The following is a 23,689-nucleotide window of genomic DNA, read 5'->3' as shown; positions in this document are numbered from 1 at the left end:
AAAAGTGTTAAAAATGAGATCACTGAGCAGTGGACTCCAGACTTCTGTTGCACAATACTGATAAGAGGGCTACAAATTGGTGCAACAATATCAACAGTTTAGACTGACAGATTAGACTGGTGTAATGCAGAGAATGTTTTCTTGGCAAACTCTGGGTCTTCTGATACCGATGGGTAGAAGTTTAAATATTAGTGCTGATATCAGCTTTGCAGCCAATCAAGTTCATCTTTTTATCACAGCTGTTTACCCTACGGCAGAAGGATACTTTAAGCAGAACAATGCACAATGCTGCAGGGCTTAGCCTTCACAGTCCCCTGGTAGTAACCTATAGATCATCTCATGGACAGGGTAAAAACTGCTGTTCATAGCCTGTCAGCACCTACTCAACTATTGTTCGACAACTGCATGAACCTACCCTGTCCACTTGGACAAATATTATTTACGAAGGATTTTAACACAGTGGAATCTATGTCATGGCTGTGGTTCTGAAGGCCAAAAGAGATCCAATGTACTCATTAGGTGGGTGTCAATTCATTGCATGTAGACATGCTTAAACACTCACCAACCTCAACTTACACAAAAATTTTTTGAAACTACACCCGTCACGTAATGTAATAAGGGGTGCAGTGAGCATTTACACCCCGCTGGTGTTTGACAGATCTTTGGAACACTGGGCTGTGCAAATGAAAAATAAAATGTTTCATATTCACGGACCACTGTTCCAAAAATCTGTCAGACACCTGTGGGGTGTAAATAAATACTCACTGCACCCCTTATTACATTACATGAGGGGTGCAGTTTCCAAAATGGGGTCACATGTGGGGGGTCCACTGTTCTGGCACTATGTGGGCTTTGTAAACACATATGGCCTTCAATTTCGGACACATTCTCTCTCCAAAAGCCCAATGGCGCACCTTCTCTTCTGAGCATTGTAGTTTGCCCGAAGAGCACTTTACATCCACATATGGGGTATGTTCTTACACAGAAGAAATTGTGCTACAAATTTTGGGGGGCTTTTTTCCTATTCTCTCTTGTGAAAATAAAAAATGTAGGGTAACACCAGCATTTTAGTGAAATAAATTTATTTTTTTCCATTTTCACATCCAACTTTAATGAAAATTAGTCAAACACCTGTGGGATGTTAAGGCTCACTATACCCCTTATTACATTCTGTGAGGGGTGTAGTTTCCAAAATGGGGTCACATGTGGGTATTTATTGTTTTGTTTTTATGTCAGAACCACTGTAAAAACAGCCACCCCTGTGCAAATGACCAATTTAGACTTCAAATGTACATGGTGCACTCTCACTTCTGAGCCATGTTATGCGCCCGCAGAGCATTTTACACCCACATATGGGGTAGTTCTGTACTCAGGAGAAATTGTGTTACAAATTTTGGGGGTCTTTTTTTCCCTTTACCGCTTGTGAAAATTAAAAGTATGGGGCAACACGAGCATGTTAGTGTAAAAAAAATTTTTTTTTTTACACTAACATGCTGGTAATAAGCATACAAGTGAGAGAATTGAGCACTGCAGCCTATATTGACTCCCTATTGTATAAACCACCGTGGGTAATAATAAATGTATGTGGCTCTATATGGTATGTAAGAACATTAGGTGAACTCCTAATAGTATATATAAGGAACAGAAAAGCATGGAGTCACTTGTAGAAATATATAACTATCAGTTGAGTGAAGTAAAAAATTGGGTCTATTATAGCCCAAAACCAATACATATATGATGTCAAGAGATTATCAGCATCAAACAATAGTGGGGCAAATACCATTACATGTGTAAACCATAATCTAGTGGTAAAGTAGCTATAAAAAGTGCATATAGAGCTATGTGGTAAACATAATAAACAGCATAGGATCAAGTGACCATATATTGCACATATATCCAAGAGGTAGAACAATCTGTAAACATATATAGCACAGAAAACCACCAAGTAGTAAATAATACCCACAAGTATACAGGGATGCCCCCACTCCAACGTCCGTTTCGGCTTTGCCGCCATCTTCCGGGAGTGAAAGACTAACATGCTGGTGTAAACCCAAACTTTACCTTTTCACAAGGGATAAAAGGAGAAAAAGCCCCCCAAAATTTGTAACAATTTCTCCCAAGTACAGAAATACCCCATATGTGGCATTAAACTGTTGCCATGAAATACAACAGGGCTCCAAAGCGAGAGACTGCCATGCGCATTTGAGGCCTATTTTGGGGATTTGCATCCGTTACCAGAATACCCTACGGCAGTGTTTCCCAAACAGGGTGTCTCCAGCTGTTGCAAAACTCTAGGCATGCCTTGACAGTCAGTGGCTGTCCGGCAATGCTGGGAGTTGTTGTTTTTCAACAGCTACATTTTGGAAACAGTGCCGTACAAGAGTATTTTTTTTTTTTTATTATTATTTTTTTTTTTTGGGGGGGGGGGGGGGAGACTGTGTAAGGATATATGTAGTGTTTTACTTTTTATTTTGTATAGTGTAGTGTTTTTAGGGTACATTCACACACGCTGGGGGGTTTACAGTGAGTTTCTCGCTGGGAGTTTGAGCTGCGGCACCTGCTGACACCTTTGTCCATGTCAGGAACTGTCCAGAGTAGAAGCAAATCCCCATAGCAAACCTATGCTGCTCTGGAAAGTTCCTGACATGGAAAGAGGTGTCAGCAGAGAGCACTGTGGTCAGACAGAAAATAAATTCATAAAGAAAAGAACTTCCTCTGTAGTATACAGCAGCTGATAACTACTAAAAGGATTAAGATTTTTAAATAGAATTCATTTACAAATCTGTTTTACTTTCTGACACCAGTTGATTAAAAAAAAAATACCCCTTTCATGGCTATATAAAAGAATACCTTGCAAGCTATGGCAATCTGCATACGTACTTTTGCAACACATATATAACATGATATAAGATAGCATATTCTACTGATTTAAAATTTAAAATATGTCACGGCTGAAAATATGTGCAATGTCTTAAAATAACAAGGCCCCAAAACAGTCTAGTCAAAAACGTTAGTCCTCTGCATTCAGTGCTAGACATTACTTGAACAGTATTTCCCAATCCAGGTTTTGTGAATCTGCATACGTAAATTCAAGTACTATACATGCGATCTCCTAATAGATTACAGTATTTAATGTGCCTTTAAACCAGAGCCATCAATGGCAGGAAACAAATCATACTCATTTGAAGTGCAAAAATACAGTATGTCCTACCCAATTCGTTCCTGCTCCATTTCCTCCATTTTGGCAGCTCTTGCTATAACTCGGTTGATAATCTCTTTCTCCTCATCAGTTAGGTCTTCATGTTTTCTTTGTCGATCACCCTGGTTAGCTGGGTGTACAGACCAACCGGAATCATGTCTACAAAGAGAAGCAGAATATTTACCAATCGATACATACTGCAGTGCCACTCAGTTTCTAATGATGCAATCAGGCATACTTAAAGGGGTACTCCACCCATAGACATCGTATCCCCTATCCAAAGGATAGGGGATAAGATGTCTGATCACGGGGGTCCCGCCCCTGCAATCTCCCTGCTGCACCTGGCATTCGTTTAAAGCGTTGTGTGCAGCGCCGGAGGCTCGGACATCACGGTCACACCCCGCTCATGATGTCACGGCCAAGGCCGTCACACCCCCTCCCATCGACTTGCATTGAGGGTGTGTTGTGTAGATGTCATGAGCGGGGCGTGACCATAACGCCACGAGCCTCTGCCCCACATCGCCAGTCATCTGGCATGGAGCTAAGTTCGCTCCGTGCACCTGATGTCTGGGGTGCCATAGCCTAGATCGCGTCTGGCTTCTGGGATGTCTGGGGTGCCGCAGCCGATCAGACATCTTATCCCCTATCCTTTGGATAAGATTTCTAAGGGCGGAGTACCCCTTTAAGTACTATGCACAATGCACTATGACCCAGAATATACAGGCTCTGTTGTAATTCAACACATTAATATACAGGATGTTGTTTGTTTGTTTTTTGCAACTTTTTCTATATGCTTTAGCAGCATATAATGCATGTCAATAACCTGGTCTAAATTATGAGCACTAACATTTTAGAATAATTCCTAGCAGCAAAAGCTTGTTGTATATCCTATTATATTTTTTGCACACACATTAATCATCTGTGAGTCAAAGTTGTTTTGTACTTATGAACACGGTGGGATTGGCCCACCAGGGTAAAAGTTGATCCCCCAGTGGGCCCTGACTCATCCAGTAGAAGACAACCCCATTCGGAACTGACATTAAAGCCAATGACTTGTCACTAGGGTTTATTTCTTATGGGATGATTAATAAATAACTTATTAAACCTTATTGATGAAGTGTCCAGTGTGCACAAAGATAACAGGCCATTAATATTGGACATGTTCTGTATAGATGGAGCGGAGGCCCTTAGGATTAACCCCCTCCTTGTAAGCCCAAGCAGCCCTAATCTAATGCTGCTTATCAGTATTACCATTTTCATATCAATAATATCCAAATTTGTCACAAGCTCCACTCTATTCAATTCTACTGAGTACTTCTAATATACTTTCAACTGAATTAGGCAAAGGTATAGCAATATTTTTCAGCCTGATATAAAACATTAGCTTGCCCTCAGCATCTATTATTTCCACTTCCTAAGTAAGATCTGCAAGCATGAAAATGGTTGTTGACATTTGAAAGGGAAAGAATCTATATGTGCAACAATGAATTTCTTCATCCAGGCCACACAATCTGCTTATTTAGATTTAATCACTTCAGTTAAACACAATTGTCGGGCCACCTCTGACCTTCAGTCCAGCCTCATATATACAGGTCTATCAATATACAGTGCTAACCCAAAGGTACAAAGCAATTATAGAATAACAGAATAACATTGATCTACTGTACAATACCAAGAGCAGTAAGAAAAAAAAGAAGAGGCCTTTTTTATAGTCAGTGCTGCTAAAGTCACTGGGTGGTGTCAACACCATATATTAGAGAAAGCCCATATATTAGAGACACCATATATTAGAGAAAATGACAAACATTGTAACGACAAAGAAGAATATAATAGCTTTAAAGTCATGGAGCATTTCACATGATTCTTCTGACTGACCAAAGGGTATTAATAAAATGTTTAAACATTTATTAGCAAATGAGGTTCACTTAATTTTTGATCCAAATTGGCACTTTCTGGGTTCTCATTTAGTGGGTTCATTTGCAGTAACCACTCTAACAAAACCAAGTTTAATAGGCCTATTGTATTGACTTATTATTGTTAAAGGGTCTGATCACTGGGACCCCTGCCAATCCCCAGAAATGAGTGAATTGGCAACAATAAGAAATCCCATAAAGAATGAATGAAGGGGTGGCCACACATATGCCCAGCTCTATTCATTAAAGGGGCACTCCACTGGAAAATATATATTTTTTTAAATCAACTGGTGCCAGAAAGTTAAATAGATTTGTAAATTACTTTAGGATTTATCAGCTTCTATATGCTCCACAGGAAGTTATTTTCTTTTTAAATTTCCTTTCCCCTCTGACCACAGTGCTCTCTGCTGATACCCTTTGTCCATTTTAGGAACTGTCCAGAGTACAAACAAATCCCCACAGCATATCTATCCTGCTCTGAACAATTCCTAAAATGGACAGAGGTGTCATCAGAAAACACTGGTCAGACAGAAAGGAAATTCAAAAAGAAGAGAACTTCCTGTGGAGCATATAGCGGCTGATAAATACTGGAAGGATTAAGATTTTTAAATAGAAGTAACTTACAAATCTGTATAAACTTTCTGGCACCAGTTGGTAAAAAAAAAAAAGTTTTCCAGTACCCCTATAGAGCTGCATTTTTACCCCTTTCTGGGGATGAGGGAGATTCTCAGCAGTCAGACGACCTCTACCAAACTGAAAATTATCCCCTATCCTGTGAAATATCAAATAACTTGCCCAAATAAGACAACCTCTAAAATAAAACATTCTTGTCACAAATTCAACTTGGGTTGCCCCCACAAAACATGTTCCATTTTAAATACTGGTGTCTTCTTGTGTGGTGGGAGGGCATTCAAAGATGCTCAGGGATGACAAGGGTTTAGGTGCCATGGGTACTTCAGTATCACCTTCTATAACACCCCTGGTACCAAGGATAAGTTTGACACCATTCATTGTTTCTACAAGAAATGGATGGTTGTCATCATTGCCAACAAAGTAACTGTTACTTGTCATGTTCTCTCACTGTTGGCATACATTCTTCTTTCTCAGACAGAATCATTTTTGAAAAGTCAAAATGGAAGCAAAAAAATCATAGCCAGCCCGAGTTTACGTGGCAAACTAGTTAATTTTTCCCTACTGGATCACATACGCTGCCTACAAATTCTACCCATCAATAGCAACAGATGCTTAATAAACATAACCATCTGAAGCCAACAGATGGCACAAATTTAAATAAATGGGGATATTAACAAAAACATTTCTGTATGTTTTTAAGTGAAATGTGAGGGGTCTATGATATTTTGGAAATGTAAATAATGGATAAACTAATGAAGGAAGAGAAAGTAAATGATAGCTTTTGTGTGGTGTCTTCTCTTAAAGGAACACTAAATTGGAGATACATGAACACTGTATCCCCAGCTCTCCCATAGCGATACATGGAGGGGCATGTCAGCCACAGCTTTGCGCCGTGGTTGACAGTAATTCGTGCACTGAGAAAAGGTCGCTCCGAGCCGGGGTGCTGGGTAGGAGATCACTGGGGGTCCCAGCAGTTGGACCCCCCAGTGATCAAACACTTATCCCCTATCCTCTGAATAAGGAATAAGATGTTCTGCACTAGAGTACCCCTTTAATAAATCAACAAAAACCCTACAATTCCACATTATTATCCTTCTCTTTTTTCATCCAATTTTCTCTTGAGAAATCTAATAACAAATCTATATTTGTCCCACAACCTTAGCCATTTAGGCAGTAGGCTGTAGAAATATTTTTTTCCTATGATGGACGGACGTATTATACAGTATGTGCAACCTGTACAGCTTCATAAAGACACAGTAGGTAGAGGAACCCACTGCCACTTAAAAGGATCTTCGTGCAGTTTATTAGGCTGTGTGTACAATTCGGAGCTATTGAATTTAACAGGTCATAATACTAGTGGACTTTTCGGTAAGCATAAAGGAGGTGACAACCATACATCATTAAAGAAAGTGTGTCCGGTCAAAGCGTATTGGTGGCCTATCCTTAGGATAGGTGGTCATTATTAGATTAGTAAGGTCCTGATATCCGGCATCCCTGCAGATCAGTTACACAAAAACAGACACTTCTGCATCTCAGCTTCCAGTCACTACAGTAACCCAGCCCAGGCTCTGACCAGAGAATTGATCTAGCACAGTTGTACACATGACAATTGTGCCTTCTGTGGCAAGTTTATATTGGCAACAATATGTGCAATTACAGACACGGGCCCATAGTCTTAAATAGCCTGAACATAGTAAGCTAGTGGGTCATTTTGTGAACATATATGTGTTTGAGTTCAGACCCAAGCGTAGTCCAAGCCCAAACACATATACATTCAGAAAAGTATTCAAATATAGTCACTATCTGACTATACGTTAAAGTCTATGAGGCTCATGACTGTCCATGCCCATATACAATGGCATCCCATTTTGACAGGTTTCCAACATATTCTGTAGATACCACAGTAGTAAAGTTGTGGTGTGAACACACTCTAAGAGTAGGGGCCTGTTTTTGCTTAAAGGGGTACTCCGGTGAATTTTTTCCCCTCTGAATATGCCCAGGCTGCCCCTATTAAAAAAATAAACCTTAACTGACCTTCTGCCACTCCCCCGATATTGCTGTTCCGTACTCCTGTGCAGTCTTCTTCCTGCATCTGGGGTCCAACACGCAACACTGCAGCTCAGCTAATTGCCGCCTGCAGTGGTGTCCCACCTCAGCCGGTAAAAAAGCTGGGTGGCACTGTGATGTTTCGGGCCAAGCACCATGATGAAAACCATGGCTCGATACATCACACTAAAACTCAGCCTATCACTGGGTGAGACAGGACAAGGCTGCTGCCAGCTATTAGCAGATCTGTAGAGTTTCCTGTTGGGTCTCAAAAGCAGGAAGAAGACTGCATCAAAGGACGGAACAGCAATACTAGAACAGAAGCGCTAGGCCCAGCTTCACCCATTAATCAACCAAAATCTACATTTTCCAGATTGACAATTATGGGCATATTCTTCTGTTTAGATCTACCACTCATTTGTAAGTTTGTATAAAATACCATTGGTAAACCCTGTAAGAACAAAACCTGTTTCACGCCATATTGACATAAAGCACTAATAAAATAATTAAATTACCCATTTTAATGTTTACCTATGAACTGCATGATTTTCTAACAGACAGATGCACCATGTCATTCAGCGGTAACATGAATTTTATCTGTAATTATTGCAATTATCCTTCCTGTTCATGAAACAGAATGAAATGTTGTCACAGACCTTCCCTTTTGCATTATAGGAGGCAATTACAAGATCTGGGTTATCATTATTTGCTCTGCCTTATTACTTCCACAAGGAAACCATCTGTGTCTTGTCATAAAAAAGCCATTCCCCACTTTATTCCCTGCCTATTTCTAGTCACTATTGCCCACTCACTGAGTGATGTTCTTCAAAGGGCTCTGACAAATAAAAACATACATGAACAATATGCAGTCCCTACATGCTCAGAAGTAGCCAAGTTAAGTTCAAAATTACATATAACGTTTTTAAATATGGATGGGAGTAGATAAGAATGATTGTAGTCCTACAATTCTTAGTTTATACTAAATTAAAGGGGTATTTGTCTACAAATTTTCTTTATTTGACTATGCTACAGGGGCTGCAAAGTTAGTGTCTGTACCTGTGTTTGATGGCTGGTCTTTCAATTCTTGTTATCTTTGCCCGGATTTTTATTTTTAGCAACATAAAAAATACAAATTATAGTTGCCTCTGCCTTTCCCAGATTGCAGTGTGGCCCGATAAAATGCATTACTTGTAAGGTGTTGAAAGGGAGCAGGGCAACGCTTCAATGGGTGGAGCAACCTCTGGGTGGGAGATCATTCTCCACAGGGCTACAGGTAATTGTAGTTTCAAGTACAGCACATGTGGAAGGGAGCCTAGCTGTGCTGCAATGGGTGGGGTGGCTGATGTGTGGGAGGGAGATAACTCACCTCCCACCTACAAACAAGAGATTCTGGGGATTGTACTTGGAGGGAGGGCACAGAAACAAGAAATAACCAGTTCACACAAACAAGTAAGCAGTGTGATACAGGACACAGGACATGGTCATTTACCATCAACACAAGCACAGATCCTTGGTAAGCATATTCATTACTGGTAATTAGTGACAGGTAATTAGTGATGTCACTTTATGTTGGATAACCACAAGGGGTAGTCTAGTTTAAGCAAACTAAGTCATTCATTGCATAATGAAAAGTTATACAATTAAGTAATGTTCTTTTTCTATCAATTACTCGTAGTTTTCAAAATCTTTGCTAGAACCATTCACTAAGGGGATAAATGTCTGTACTATATGATCACACAGGTGTACTACTCATGATGGCTAGTTTCCATATGCCCAGTGATACAGCTCAGCATGGTTGTAGAAAATGCTGGCACCAGAACCAGTGCCATTATTGTCAATAGGGTCATTCCTAGCTTTTGGCTTCTCACTTGTCATGCCTGACTGGTCCACATGTTATCAAGCGTTTTCCTATCTGGCTTTAAACTTTTCTCTACAGAAAGAGTGAAAAGGCCAGGGACAGTACTAATGCATTGTTGCATCAGTTGTTGTATCAGGTGTGCTTAGCTTATAATAAAAAGATAACCTGTGCTTAAAGCTCTTACAACCAGACTGTAACAAGCCCTTCCCCTCCGATCATACAACTGAACATAGATCCAATGCTATCAATTTGAGTGTTAGCCCTAGAAAGTAGGTCAGTATGTCAAATTCCTGCCAGTGTGTAATGACTGTATGGCATGTACTATACTGAAGGATATAAGGAGTAGGAAAGTGAGAAGGTCAAATGCAAACAGTAGGTCTCAGAATAGTTTAATGCAAGTGTCTGACTAAACTATTTATCACAGCTATTTATCCAAACAAAGGCAACCTACCCCTCATACAACATTTGACAGTGGATGTCACAGCAGGAACGCTCAACAGCAGCAAGATTTCTCCTCTTACAATAGCTTCATCTATTGTGAAGGTCAAAAAGTTGCTGCTGTCTTTTATTTTTTTCTGGGAACAATAAAGTTATACAGTCACTTAAATCCTCATTGAGATTTTTACTTATAATAATGCTTTTCTAAAGGCCACCATACTTATTAGAGAATATATTGTAGGACAAGCTCTCTGTCTACGTGTATAGAGACTTCCCAAGTGTCCCTCGATAGATGATGCCAGGGAAATTATGAATAAGCAGGATGAATTTCAAAACCTGATCCTTTTGTCTTCCCTAGAAATAAGCCACCCCAGAGTTACCTGGCTGGTACCTGTCTTTCTCTCCTTTTTCCATTAAAGGTGTACTCCGCCCCTAGACATCTTATCCCCTATTCAAAGGATTGCAGGGGTCCTGCCGCTGGGACCCCCGCGATCTCTGTGCAGCACCTGGTGTTCATTTAGAATGCTAGGTGCGGGTGGCCGGGGTCATGACATCATGCCATGCCCCCTCATGATGTCACACCACACCCCCTCAATCCAAGTCTTTCGGAGGGGGCGTAGCAGTCACTCCTCCCCCTCCCATTGCTCCAAGTGTTCGGAACAAAATGTGCACGATAGGCTAAGCATTCACGTATAGAGAAAAATCTGAATATCTGACTAACAAGCATTTAGTCTACAAGTATGGAAGCTATATAGGCACTATTTAGGGAAACTGTAGGATAGCACCCTGTAATGCATACCATTAAAAAATAAATCCAATGGCAGGCAATAATTGCTTTTTAATGGAACAAACACATCTTGTCCTGACATGTTCTCCATTAGACTATCTATCTAGTTACACATGTAATTAGACCAAATAATGTGTTCTATCACACCAATAGCTCGAGAATTCATGGTTCAATACAAGCTCCCTTTCATTATGTACAAAGTATATAATGTTAAACTGAATTAGGCCAATCTGTTAGAGATTATTGTAATTCATGCATTATCTTGAGGAGCATTTTGATTAGACTGATTCTATTTTCATGATATGTTTCTGCACTCAGACATTGCATCATATAATTCAGCTTGAGACAATAATAGAATGTTGGGGCATACAGTTTTATAGATCCTGAGGCTGGGTATGCCTCTTTCTATCAGACTCACATGTATGGTTCTAACATACTAGCGGCAAAGTCACATCTAGTTGCATTTTTTTTCTTAAATGTAACATAATGAAGTTGCTAAATTTGGTTCTATTATCACCACTTAAGAAGACATTGAGAAACAATATAATGTTTTCCTGTTTTGTTGCATATCAACTTAAATGAAAATGGATTTGAGGAGTTGGTACCATTTGGTTTATATGACCTGCCTATTACTTTGAGGGTGCAAAATATTTTTACTGAGGTACAAACAAAAATGAAGACAAAATTAAAGAACTTTACCATGCTCCCTGAAAGACGATATTTAGCGAACCTACCTTTTGCAACGATTACTTAGCTTAGAACATCTAGATACTGGGAGACACCTTCAAGTGAGATGGGTTGCGCTGGTATATAGCAGTCTAGGCTGCATTCACACCACGTTTTTGCAAAACAGTACCCGTATACGTTTTCAATTTGAAAACAGTACAGAACCGTATTGATAACTGTATGCATTGACTTTCCATTAAAAACCGTATGCCAAGCGATGCATCTGTTGTGTACTTTTAGCGCCTTGTACGGTTTTGTCCGTTTTTTTTCCCGTACCCAAAACTGTAGCCTACCACAGTTTTTTGTCCGGGTGAAAAACCATATTGAAACTGTATACGGTTCCTTTAACATGGGTGTCAATGAGAACCGCATGTGCTTACGGTACCATCCAGTTTGTACAATACGGTTTTTGAATTTACACATGTACAGTGCACACCGAATGGAATGAAAAGTTAAAAACTTTTTTTTTTAAACGGATACAACTGGACATCATTTTTCAAACCATATATGGGTTAAAAATCTAACACACGTACAGTTTAGTCCTGTTTTGAGGAATCCGTTTTTCATCAAAAACCTGATGTGGGAACTGTATTGTAAAAACATGGTGTGAATACAGCCTTAATCATGCTACAGATTATCTATTGGATTGAGGTGCAGGCTTTCACCAGGCCATTCCAAAATAATGGTATGTTTCCCCTTAAACCACTCTTGTGTAACTTTAGTAGTATGTTCAGGGTCCTTGTCCTGCTAGAAGGGGAAACTCCCTTTCAGTTTAAAATCTCAAGATTTCCTCGATTCATCCTTCTTTTCTTCACACCTTACAACTTTTTTAAGTATATGCTTATGAAAAGCATCCAAACATCATGATGTTGCCACCTCCATACTTTATTGTGGGGATAGTGTTCTTAGGGTGATGAGAAGTGTTAGGTTTACACCATATTATGGCCTAAAAGAAAGGTTTTATCTCACCAGAGAACCTTCTTCCATGTGTATAGGGAGTCCTCTATATGCTATTGGGTGAACTCCAAGCATGTTTTTCTATGTTTTTCTTCAAGCACTGACTTTTTCGTTGGGCACTCTTCCATTAACGTTCCCATTTGATGGAGTGTACAGCTCATAATGTTATATTGACAGATACTTCCCTCTGCATTGTGGATCTTAGGAGCTTTTCCAATGTTATTGTTCGTGCCTATGTTGACTGTTCTTTTTTTATGTTGCCTGCTTAGTGTTGTTGCAGACTTAAGGGCGTTTATAGAACAGGTGTACATCATATGACAGATCATGTGACACTGACTGCACACAGAGGGACCACATTCAGCTGAAAATTTTCAAGTCCAGTACTTAAAATCTAAATTAACCTCTTGCCAACCAGCCGTACACTATAAATGTTCAGACGGTAAGCAACTCTGTACAGCGGTGCAGGGTATCGCAGCAGTGCGTAAATCGGGACACTGCTACATTGGAGATCAGGCAGGATGGTGTATTATCATCCCTGCTTCCTGATTGTGCTGTATACAGTGCTCAATGTGTGCTGTGTATATAGCTCAGCAGGAGGCAATACTGCTTTTTTAGCCAGATGCTCATGTGATCACCAATGCTGGGTATCTTCTGGGTCTTAGCAGACCCAGATGAGCTCTATAGACAATGTCAGGGGGTTCTATTTCTCCTGTAACTACCATGTCAGCCCCAGTTTCAAGGAAAATTAGCATTAATAAAAATGCATTTTAGTGAAAAATTATATTCCTCATGGTCTTTTATTACTTTGCAAAATGTTAAATATAAACAAGGGGGTGCCATGTAAAATGTTTTTTTTTTTTTTGCATCACTTTGTGCCATTAATAAATATGTATCTGTATGTATTAAAAATCTGAAAAGGTGTCTGGAAAGGAATGAGGATAGCAAGCCTGGTCTGGAAGTGAAAAACAGAAAAACTGCAGTGCCAGCTCCAATATACTTGAAACAGCAGTGGAACCCAATATGGTCTTCTATTTCCACAGTTCACTCACTTACAGTTTCATTATAGTGTGCATTCAAATATGCTCTTCTGCCTGGTTATGCATGATTATGTAAGTTTTTGTCACATTCCTGCCAGTTGTGCCTAATAAATTGGACATCTAGAGTATTGAAGGTGGCAGTAATGGTGAAAATGGTGGGCAGTATCTAAACTAAAAGATTGTGACCCACATTTACTAAATGTGGCCAACAATCACATTTTGATGCTGCATATACCAAGAAAGAAGACGGGGCACTCACCATGTGGCTTTGCTGGACAAAACTTTATTCTACAGGGTGGGCCATTTATATGGATACACTTTAATAAAATGGGAATGGTTGGTGATATTAACTTTTTGTTTGTGGCACATTAGTATATGTGAGGGGGGAAACTTTTCAAGATGGGTGGTGACCATGGCGGCCATTTAGAAGTCGGCCATTTTGAATCCAACTTTTGTTTTTTCAATAGGAAGAGGGTCATGTGACACATCAAACTTATTGGGAATTTCACAAGAAAAACAATGATGCGTTTTAACATAACTTTATTCTTTCATGAGTTATTTACAAGTTTCTGACCACTTATAAAATGTGTTCAATGTGCTGCTCATTGTGTTGGATTGTCAATGCAACCCTCTTCTCCCACTCTTCACACACTGATAGCAACACTGCAGGAGAAATGCTAGCACAGGCTTCCAGTATCCGTAGTTTCAGGTGCTGCACATCTCGTATCTTCACAGCATAAACAATTGCCTTCAGATGACCCCAAAGATAAAAGTCTAAGGGCGTCAGATCGGGAGACCATGGAGGCCATTCAACTGGCCCACGACGACCAATCCACTTTTCAGGAAACTGTTCATCTAGGAATGCTCGGACCTGACACCCATAATGTTGTGGTGCACCATCTTGCTGGAAAAACTCAGGGAACGTGCCAGCTTCAGTGCATAAAGAGGGAAACACATCATCTAGCAATTTTGCATATCCAGTGGCCTTGAGGTTTCCATTGATGAAGAATGGCCCCACTATCTTTGTACCCCATATACCACCCCATACCATCAATTTTTGTGTTCCAACAGTCTTGGAGGGATCTATCCAATGTGGGTTAGTGTCAGACCAATAGCGGTGGTTTTGTTTGTTAACTTCACCATTCACATAAAAGTTTGCCTCATTGCTGAACAAAATCTTCTGCGTAAACTGAGGGTCCTGTTCCAATTTTTGTTTTGCCCATTCTGCAGCACCTGAAACTATGGATAATGGAAGCCTGTGCTAGCATTTCTCCTGCGGTGTTGCTATCAGTGTGTGATGAATGGGAGAAGAGGGTTGCATTGACAATCCAACACAACGGGCAGCACATTGAACACATTTTATAAGTGGTCAGAAACTTGTAAATAACTCATGAAAGAATAAATTTACGTTAAAACCAAGCACATCATAGTTTTTCTTGTGAAATTCCCAATAAGTTTAATGTGTCACATGACCCTCTTCCTATTGAAAAAACAAAAGTTGGATTCAAATTGGCCACCATGGTCACCACCCATCTTGAAAAGTTTCCCCCCCTCACATATACTAATGTGCCACAAACAGGAAGTTAATATCACCAACCATTCCCATTGAATTAAGGTGTATCCATATAAATGGCCCACCTTGTATATCAGCTACAGCCATATACAGCTTCTATGGGTGCAGAGTAACGTGCAGGCCGGTCCCAAGGGGCCTGATGATAACTGTGCTTGAAACAGCCACTGTCGCCAGCCCAGTGAGACACTTCACCATTAGAAGCTGTATATGGCTGTAGCCAATATGGAATACATTTTCGTCCAGCAAACCCACATGTTAAGAGCACTGTCTTCTTTCTCATTATATACTGCATCTGTGGATTGTCTACTACCAGTAGCACTGCCCAGGAAAGTGAGTGGGCCGCTTCTTGTTCCACCCCAGAATCTAGTTAAACTATGGACTGTGCCCAGTATTGTTCTCTACTGATTTACACATTCTGATATCATCGAAACTAAAACAATGTAATTCATCTCTAACACTCAGTACACGAAGAGTTAATATTACAATAATGCTACATTTACGATCCCTGCCTTGAAGCCACATTACGCATTCATGTGATTGTACAAGAATGCTATTTTAAATCAGATTATTATTGTACATTAACATTGTTCAGCTCATAAACAGACAATACAACAGTGCATTATGTCTAATCACTGGGACCTATGTGTATGCAGTTATCTGTAATTCCACATCATTTTTGAATCTTTTTCTCATCCACGATAAATCAGAATGTTAGATTTCTGAGAAATAAAACATCTCAGTGTGTAAAACATACATAAACCAGTTAGTGGAAAGTGGAAAGGGAGCCAGGGGATTTTCTAATGAAGACACTTACACAAAAGATTGCTAAATTTTACATAGTAGAGATTCAGCCAAGAGTGCAGAAGAATGCAAGAACGCATTAACAATGCAGCAAATGGTCAAGCTGCACCAGAACTGGCTTTTCCCAGTCCTTTATAGCTATTTACTTTTTTTAATTCCTATTATTGAGAAATTCAGCCTCCTAGTGTATGGAGGCATTAAATTCCTTTTATTGGTCATCTGTGGTACTGTGTCCATGGCATTGGCCAGAACATATGGGGCTAAAACGATTAGGGAAGGAAAGAAAAAGTCCACCTGCTGCATTGCTTTAATTTTAGTAAAGGACAGAGAAGTTAGTCGAATGGACATGAATTCTAAGGACATGAAAATGAGCTGGCTGAAGGGGAGCACACACGTAATCTTGGAATGGGGTCCACCACTGTATTTGACAGCCCTTTTTTAGTGTTTCTAAAGTTGTTCCCTAGTGGATTAAGAATGAACCAATGGCCATGGATGTTGCTCATGCTAATAGCTACCATGAAACCTTAAGGTAACTTAGAGCACCTTAGACCAGTGGTCTTCAAATTGTTGTTTTAGATGGTGCAAAACTTCAACTTCCAGCATGCCCAAATAGCCAACTGTCTTAGACAAAAGCTGGCTAAACCCACTGATTTAAGGGGATTTTGCCAACTGTCTAAAGTGTTTAAAGGCCTCCAAACCCTCCCTTGACAGATGACCCACTACTCTACTTGGGGAGATAAGCCAACATCAGAGCTACCTAAATGTAGCTTTCCCTCCCCTCTCCATAAAGAACACATATTCTTATTGGTGAGAATGAGTTATAAGAACAATCAGGCGCATAACAAGTAAACAGTATTTGTACCAAGAAATTAAATGGCACCGTGATCATCTTCACCAATAACTTGTTCTGTACTTGAAAGATTGTGAATATTTGGGTCTCCCTCTGTTACCTTTTTCCCTCATACCGAGCTTAAGAGTGGCAAGATTATAAAACAGATAAACTGAAAGTCAACAGATCAATTGTGAGGTCTGTGATGACAGAAAAAATATCTGGTGGAATTCATTAGTATATAATGCTTTAACATATAAAAAAAATGCATATATGGTACAGTGAGAGGGGGAATGTAGGATATATGCTAATTCTATCCTACAAGTATTTCTACTAGCTTTGTACTATTCATTTGCTTTTAGGGGAAAAAGCTGAACTTTTGGGTCCTATCCTGGGAATCCTCTTACCGGTAACAAAAAAGGATTGTTAAGGATTGTTAAGAAGGTAAAATATAAAACAAATAAAGCCAACTATTTAGAGGAGGTAATAGGGAGACACTCCAAACAGTAAACTATAAGGTACATTTTTTAAATTCCATCTAAAGAAAAAATGATAACTTAGGTACAATCCACATCTTAATGTTTATTCACATTACTACTTGTTCCATGAGGCTTCTGTTTCTTTTCGATAGCAAGAATAGCATAGTCTGAAGCACTATTCTCACCACTATAATGCAATGGGATCTGTCAGATTTCATTGGGATAAATATAAAAATGGTTCTGTCATAGCTGGCATGGCTATGTTAAGAATGAGGCAAAAGGGAACAGAGCCGTAGATCTGCCAGATGTGTAATTTTCAATGATATGCATAGGGAATTATATTATTATATTGCAATCCTGAATTCTGTATGCAGCAGTGAATTATTTATAGCAAATACAGTAATATTCAAATTGGCGTCAGCTACAATGTAAGAGCCTCTGTATCCTGCACTATTAAACACTCATAGACATAGGTAAACAAGTAGAACACACAACAAAAAGCAAAATACTTACTGGCCTTTTTCACTGTGAGCACAAGAGTAAAAAAAGGAAAGAATATACATTAGTAAAAACAGTTTTAAACACATTACTGGATATCAAAATGTGTTGCATGTGTCGGGTGTTGTAAGAAACAATTTACAATTCTAAATAAAAACTTTGTGCTTAACGAATAATATTTTTTTAAAGTCTAAACACGTTGTGAATGGTATTTATTTTAATTTAGTTATTTATTTTAGTAGAATAAGTCATCTCTATTTCAATGAAGCCCCTTATATACCTCTCTTGAAGAAGCTTGATGTGGGAACAAATAAATCTTTATATAATTTTTATTCTGGACAACATTTTTTGCTTGCTTTCTGCACTTTTATGCTAAGCACCCATCAGCATTTTTACTGGAAAAGTTACAGATCTTACTTTTGTCTTCTAGCAAACCCCCACCCAGTCCCAATGAATCCTAAGGCTATGTTCACACAGTGCAAAATGTCCACCTGGAAACGTGGGCCCTTGCTAGGACCGCTCGGAAAACCACCAACTTAATAGACAGCAATGCTTTTCCAAGCAGAATCCTGTTCATTGTCTCTGCAGATGCTGAAATCAGGATTTCCAACTTGTGCACAGTGCAGCAGAATCCCAGAAGAAATCAATGGGATTCTACTGCAGCGGAATTTCCAAGCAGAATTCAGCTCGGAAATTCCACCATGTGAACATGGTCTAAGGCCCCTTTTTTACACTATAAAGACTCAGGAAGTTCTGGGAGGATATTGCTTGCAGCTGCCACCTCCTGCATCCCATTCACTACAGCTCAGACTCAAGACTTTGAGGGAAGTACAATATGTTTCACCACACTTAAAACAGTATTTGTCTAGAACAGCAGCAGGTGTCTACCATTGGCTGTCCTTTCACAGTATCTAGGTCCTTGACAGATGAACAGGTACTAAATAGTACACTACTTAGATGTAGGTATGTGGTATGCACTTATGAGGGCAGGAAAATGTGCTACTGTACGCTTAATAAACGTATTGGAGTAAAACACCAACCGGTGAGCACTTTTGGCTGTCCTTTCACAGTATGTAGGCCCTTGACAGATTAACAGGCGCAAAATAGTACACCACTTAGATGTAGGTATGTGGTATGCACTTCTGAGGGCAGAAAAATGCGGTACAGTACGCTTAAAAAAAACGTATTTTAGTAAAACACCAGCCGGTGATTACTTTTGGTTGTCCTTTCACAGTATGTAGGCCCTTGACAGAATAACAGGTACAAAATAGTACACTTCCTAGATGTACATATGTGGTATGCACTTATGAGGGCAGAAAAATGCGGTACAGTACGCTTAAAAAAAACATTTTTACACAACACCAGCAGAACACAACAGTGCTGCAGCACAAAAAATCTGTGTACTAAACACAAAATTTCATTCTGTCAAAGACTATTAGGAATGGACTGCTGGGTATTATACCATCTACAGACTAGTATAACCAGCAGATGATTTGTTGTGGAACAAAGACACAGAATTGAGCTGAAAATTGTTCCTGCCTCCTCTGCTAAGGTTTATGAAGTTGATGCAGCTTGTAGAAATGTATGAGGCAACACACAGCTATCTGCCCCTCTCTGTAATACACTGCAGAAAAAGTGACTGGGAGGTTTATGGCTGCAGTAAAAATCCTTTTCAGTTGAAAAAAACACTGCTCTCCATCCATGAGAATGCTGATGTGACTAGGATGTGAAGCACTGCGGGAATGAGCTTTTCAGTGTAACATACACAGCGATGTCCTTCCTATCTGTATGCAGTGTAATGAATATGACGAGCCGCAAAATGGCTATAGGGCTGTGATATCACAGGGGGAACTGGCTGCTGATAGGTTGCATCCTGCATGTGATTCAGGGTTATCCCGCCTACTTGCCACCTTCCCAGCTTTCCTTGTCCCATGTACTGACATGTGGGTCCGCCATTTTAGATGCCCTGGAGCCTGGACCACAGGAAATGGTGTTTAATGAAGCGATTCGCACAATAGAATCACGGTGATATTCGCATTTAGAGATGAGTGAATCGAAGTTGACGAACCCAAATTCATTACGAATTTCATGAAAAATGTTATCGCTTCATTAAACTTCATTTTACAGCGTTCCAGGCTATTGGAGACCTAAAATGGCGGATCCACGTGTGAGTACATGGGGCCGGGAATTATGGGAGGGCGGGAAACAGCGGCGGGAATGAAGGTAGGCGGGATGACCCTGAATCACAGGTGAGATGCAGCCTATCAGCATTCATTGACCCCTGTGATGTCAAAGCCCTATATAATCGGCAGCCATCTTTCCTCTCTTGATTTCGTCTATGCACTCAGATAGAGAGGACGGGACTGCGTGTGTCTGACTTGCTTATACCACAGCGTTACACTGCAACTGCTAGTCACATCAGCATTGGGGAAAGACAGGAGTGCAGAGTGCTGTGCTGTTACACTGAGAAGGATCATTGATAGCTAAACCTCCTATTCACGTTATTGAGCATTGCAGCAGAGAGGGGCAAATAGCTGTCAGCTGCCTCATACAGATCAACAAGCTGCCTGAACTTTATCAACCATCTTACCACCTCATTTTTCAGCGCAATTCAGTATTTTTTTTTGCTCCACAAATCATCTGCTGCTCAGAATTGTGTGACAGAGTGCAATTTAGGGTTTAATCCCTGTATTTTTTTTTATTGTGGTGCTGCACTGTTCTGTCCTGCTTCTGTTAAAAAAAACGTTTTTTCAGTGGACTAGTGCATTTGTCTGCCCTCATACGTGCATAACACATGCCTATATCACAGCAGTCTACTATTCTGTATCTGTAACAAGTCTAGATACAGGGAAAGTCCTGACTCCTGGCAAAAGTAATCAGCTGCTGGAGTTTTTAAAAAAATAGTTATTTTTTCTGTGTATAGTTACGCATATTACTGCCCTCATCAGTGTATACCGCATAGGTACATACAAGTATTGTACCATTATTTACCTGTTAATCTGTCAAGTGGCTCCATACTGTCAAAGTCCAAACAATAGTATTCACCGGCTGGTGTTTTACAAAAATACAGAGTTTTTTCTGCGTATAGTTGCGCATCTTACTGCCCTCATCAGTGCATACCGCATAGGTACATCCAAGTAGTGTACCATCTTGTACCTGTTAATCTGTAAAGGGCCTACATACTGTGAAAGGACAGCCATAAGTAATCACCTGCTGCTGTTCTAGACAAATACTGTTTAAAGAGTAGTGTAGCGTATTGTAATACCATCATAAACGCACTAAGTATGTCAGGCAGAGAAGTGCCAGGACGTGCACATAGGAGTTGCTGAGGCCCAAATACTTCAGGCAGAGTTGGCAGCAGACTTGGGGCGAGTGGCAGCAGGAGTCGCAGCGAGAGGCCTGAGCTCCCGTTATCAGCCAGCGGTCGTGTCTCAACCAGCTACCCATCTGCCGTCGTCGATTGGTTAACACGCTCATCCACATCATCACAAGTGACATCTGACACCCCCAGTCAACAGTCGGTGGGTTCCTCAAACACAACCCTCAGTTGGCATGGCCCGGGAGCAGTCCCTGTCCTCCCATTGCCTTTGTCCTATGCTGTTCCCTCTCCTAAAGAAGTATCTTCTGCTGTGGGTTCAGCTCCACTATTTACCGAGGACGATCTAATAGAGGACAGTCAGCAGTTACTGGCCAGCCAAGAATGGGAGGAGACATGTGCTGCTTGCTCCGCTAGGCGGCCAAGTAGTGATGCGGAGAGTGATGTGGGAGGCGGTGTTGCAAGGGTTCAGGGTCCTGAAGCAGACACTGTTGGGGAACCCGAGGAGGACATCAGTGACGTGCACACACCTGTTGATGATGATGAAGCCGATCGCAATTGGGAGCCGGGTGCAGAAGGGGCTTCATCATCATCAGGAGAAGAGAGTTGCAGGTTGCCCTTGAGGCAGCAAGCCGGTAGCACGGTTGGCAGTCAGCGTGGTGGCAGGAGTGGAAATTTAGGAGCCAAACATGCCCGGGGGAGACCTCCTGCTTCGCGGCAGCCTACCTTTCTGGGAGGTAGGGGAACAGGGGTTCCTGGAGACGGCGCCAGTAGCAGTCAAATAGTGCGGACTGCAGGTTGGGTAATCAGCTACTCGGCGGTGTGGAAGTTTTTCATAAGCATCCGGAGGAGGTTCACGTAGCCACATGCAAGATCTGTCGGTAGAAGGTGAAGCGTGGCCAGGGTCCCAATGTCGGCACCATGGCCCTGCGTCAACACATGCTTCGCCACCATAAAGCGGCCTGGGAGAACCGTGGCTCCGATGTAGTGGTCCAGCCTGCTGCATCACCCAGTGGCAATCCGCTCCCTCCTTCATCCAGCCAAGGCTCCACCACCTCAGCTGAAGGGAGCTGTGTGTCAAACCCTCCTTTTGTCGCTCCTGCTTCTCCCACTTTTAGTCAGCCATTCCGCCAACAATCCATCGGCAAAGCCATGTACAAGAGACAACAGTATGCGCCCACTCATCCAACGGCGCAGAAGTTGAATGTGCTCCTGTCGAAGTTGCTGGTGTTGCAGTCCCTCCCTTTTCAAGTGGTGGACTCTGCACCTTTCAGAGAATTGATGGCTTGTGCTGAGCCGAGGTGGAGAGTCCCAAGCCGTCACTTCTTTGCGAAGAAGGCAGTACAAGCCCTGCATAAGTTTGTACAAGAGAAGGTGGGCCAGTCCTTGAGCCTGTCGGTGTGTTCAAAAGTGCACGGCAGCGCCGACGTGTGGAGCTGTAACTACGGGCAGGGACAATACTTGTCTTTTACGGCCCACTAGGTAAATGTGGTTCCTGCACGGCCACAACAGCAACTTGGACAGGTCACACCGCTTCCTCCTCCACGCTCTTGCTCCAAGGCAGTTGGTCCTGTTACAGTGTGCGACGCCACCTCCTCATCCTCCACTGCGTCCTCGGCCTCCACTGCACGTCCAAATCTCGGTGGCCCTTCATCGTACCATGTGTGTAGGGTACGGCGGTGTCAAGCTGTTCTTCACATGGTTTGCCTTGGCGAACGGAGTCACACAGGGGAGGAACTGCTAAAGTTAATTCGTAAAGAAATCCGAGTATGGCTTACTCAACGAAATCCGGAAATGGGAACCATGGTGACCGACAACGGGAAGAGCATCGTGTCTACATGCGCCCTGCATGGCACACGTGTTGAATCTGGTTGTCAAGCACTTCCTCAAGTCTTCACCCCATTTGCAAAACATCCTGAAAATGGCAAGGAAATTGTGCATGCACTTCAGCCACTCGTACACCGCCAAGCACACCTTCCTTGAGCTGCAGCGTCAGAACGGTATCCCACAACATAGTCTTATTTGTGACGTTGCCACACATTGGAATTCCACCCTCCATATGTTGGACAGACCATACAAACAAAGAAAAGCCATCACCGATTTCTTGATGATCCAAGCAGATAGGAGTACTCCCCTGTGTAACTTCAATGGGAACCAGTGGCAGCTCATAGGTGACACCTGCCGTTTGCTGAGGCCCTTTGAGGAAGCCACATTATTTGTAAGTCACCTGGATTACGCCATGAACTACGTAATTCCACTCCTACATTTCCTACAACAAATGATTGAAACCATGGCTGGTCACGGCAATTGAGACATTGCGCCTACATCTGAAAGCTACATGAGCCCTGTGGGGGCTGAACTGGAGGAGGAGGATGATGAGGGGCAAAGCGGAGCACAGTTTAGGTTAGATGAGATGGCCGGTGTTTCTTGTCATCGGACAGGAGAGGAGGAGCAGGAGAAGCCAGTAGAGCTGGAGGGTTATGAGGAAGGCGAGACAGAGGACCCAGACACACCGTAGCAGTATGCAGTGGAGATGGAGGCAGGTAGTCCCTCCGAGTCACTGGCGCAAATGGCATGATGCATGCTCAGTTGCTTGCGT

General features: G+C 41.5%; 1 protein-coding gene across 3 annotated transcripts in view; it reads right to left on the bottom strand.

Annotated features, from left to right (window-relative positions):
• The window catches only part of RPH3A (rabphilin 3A), a 289,809-nt gene that overhangs the window by 169,084 nt on the left and 97,036 nt on the right, over positions 1–23,689 (bottom strand). Inside the window, exons 3-4 of one of the 3 annotated variants that reach the window (XM_056536654.1) lie at positions 17,790–17,810; positions 3,212–3,358 (exon numbers count right to left, since the gene is read on the bottom strand). In XM_056536654.1, the coding sequence (XP_056392629.1) occupies positions 3,212–3,358; positions 17,790–17,810 (168 nt within the window). The remainder of the gene's footprint in view (positions 1–3,211; positions 3,359–17,789; positions 17,811–23,689) is intronic. The other 2 variants (XM_056536658.1, XM_056536662.1) reach the window with 2 other exon arrangements.

The sequence above is a fragment of the Hyla sarda genome, chromosome 1 (genome assembly GCF_029499605.1).
Source record: "Hyla sarda isolate aHylSar1 chromosome 1, aHylSar1.hap1, whole genome shotgun sequence".
Taxonomy (NCBI): Eukaryota; Metazoa; Chordata; class Amphibia; order Anura; family Hylidae; genus Hyla; species Hyla sarda.
The sequence above is the reverse complement of the archived record's forward strand: the minus strand, read 5'-3'. Positions and strand labels throughout refer to the sequence as shown.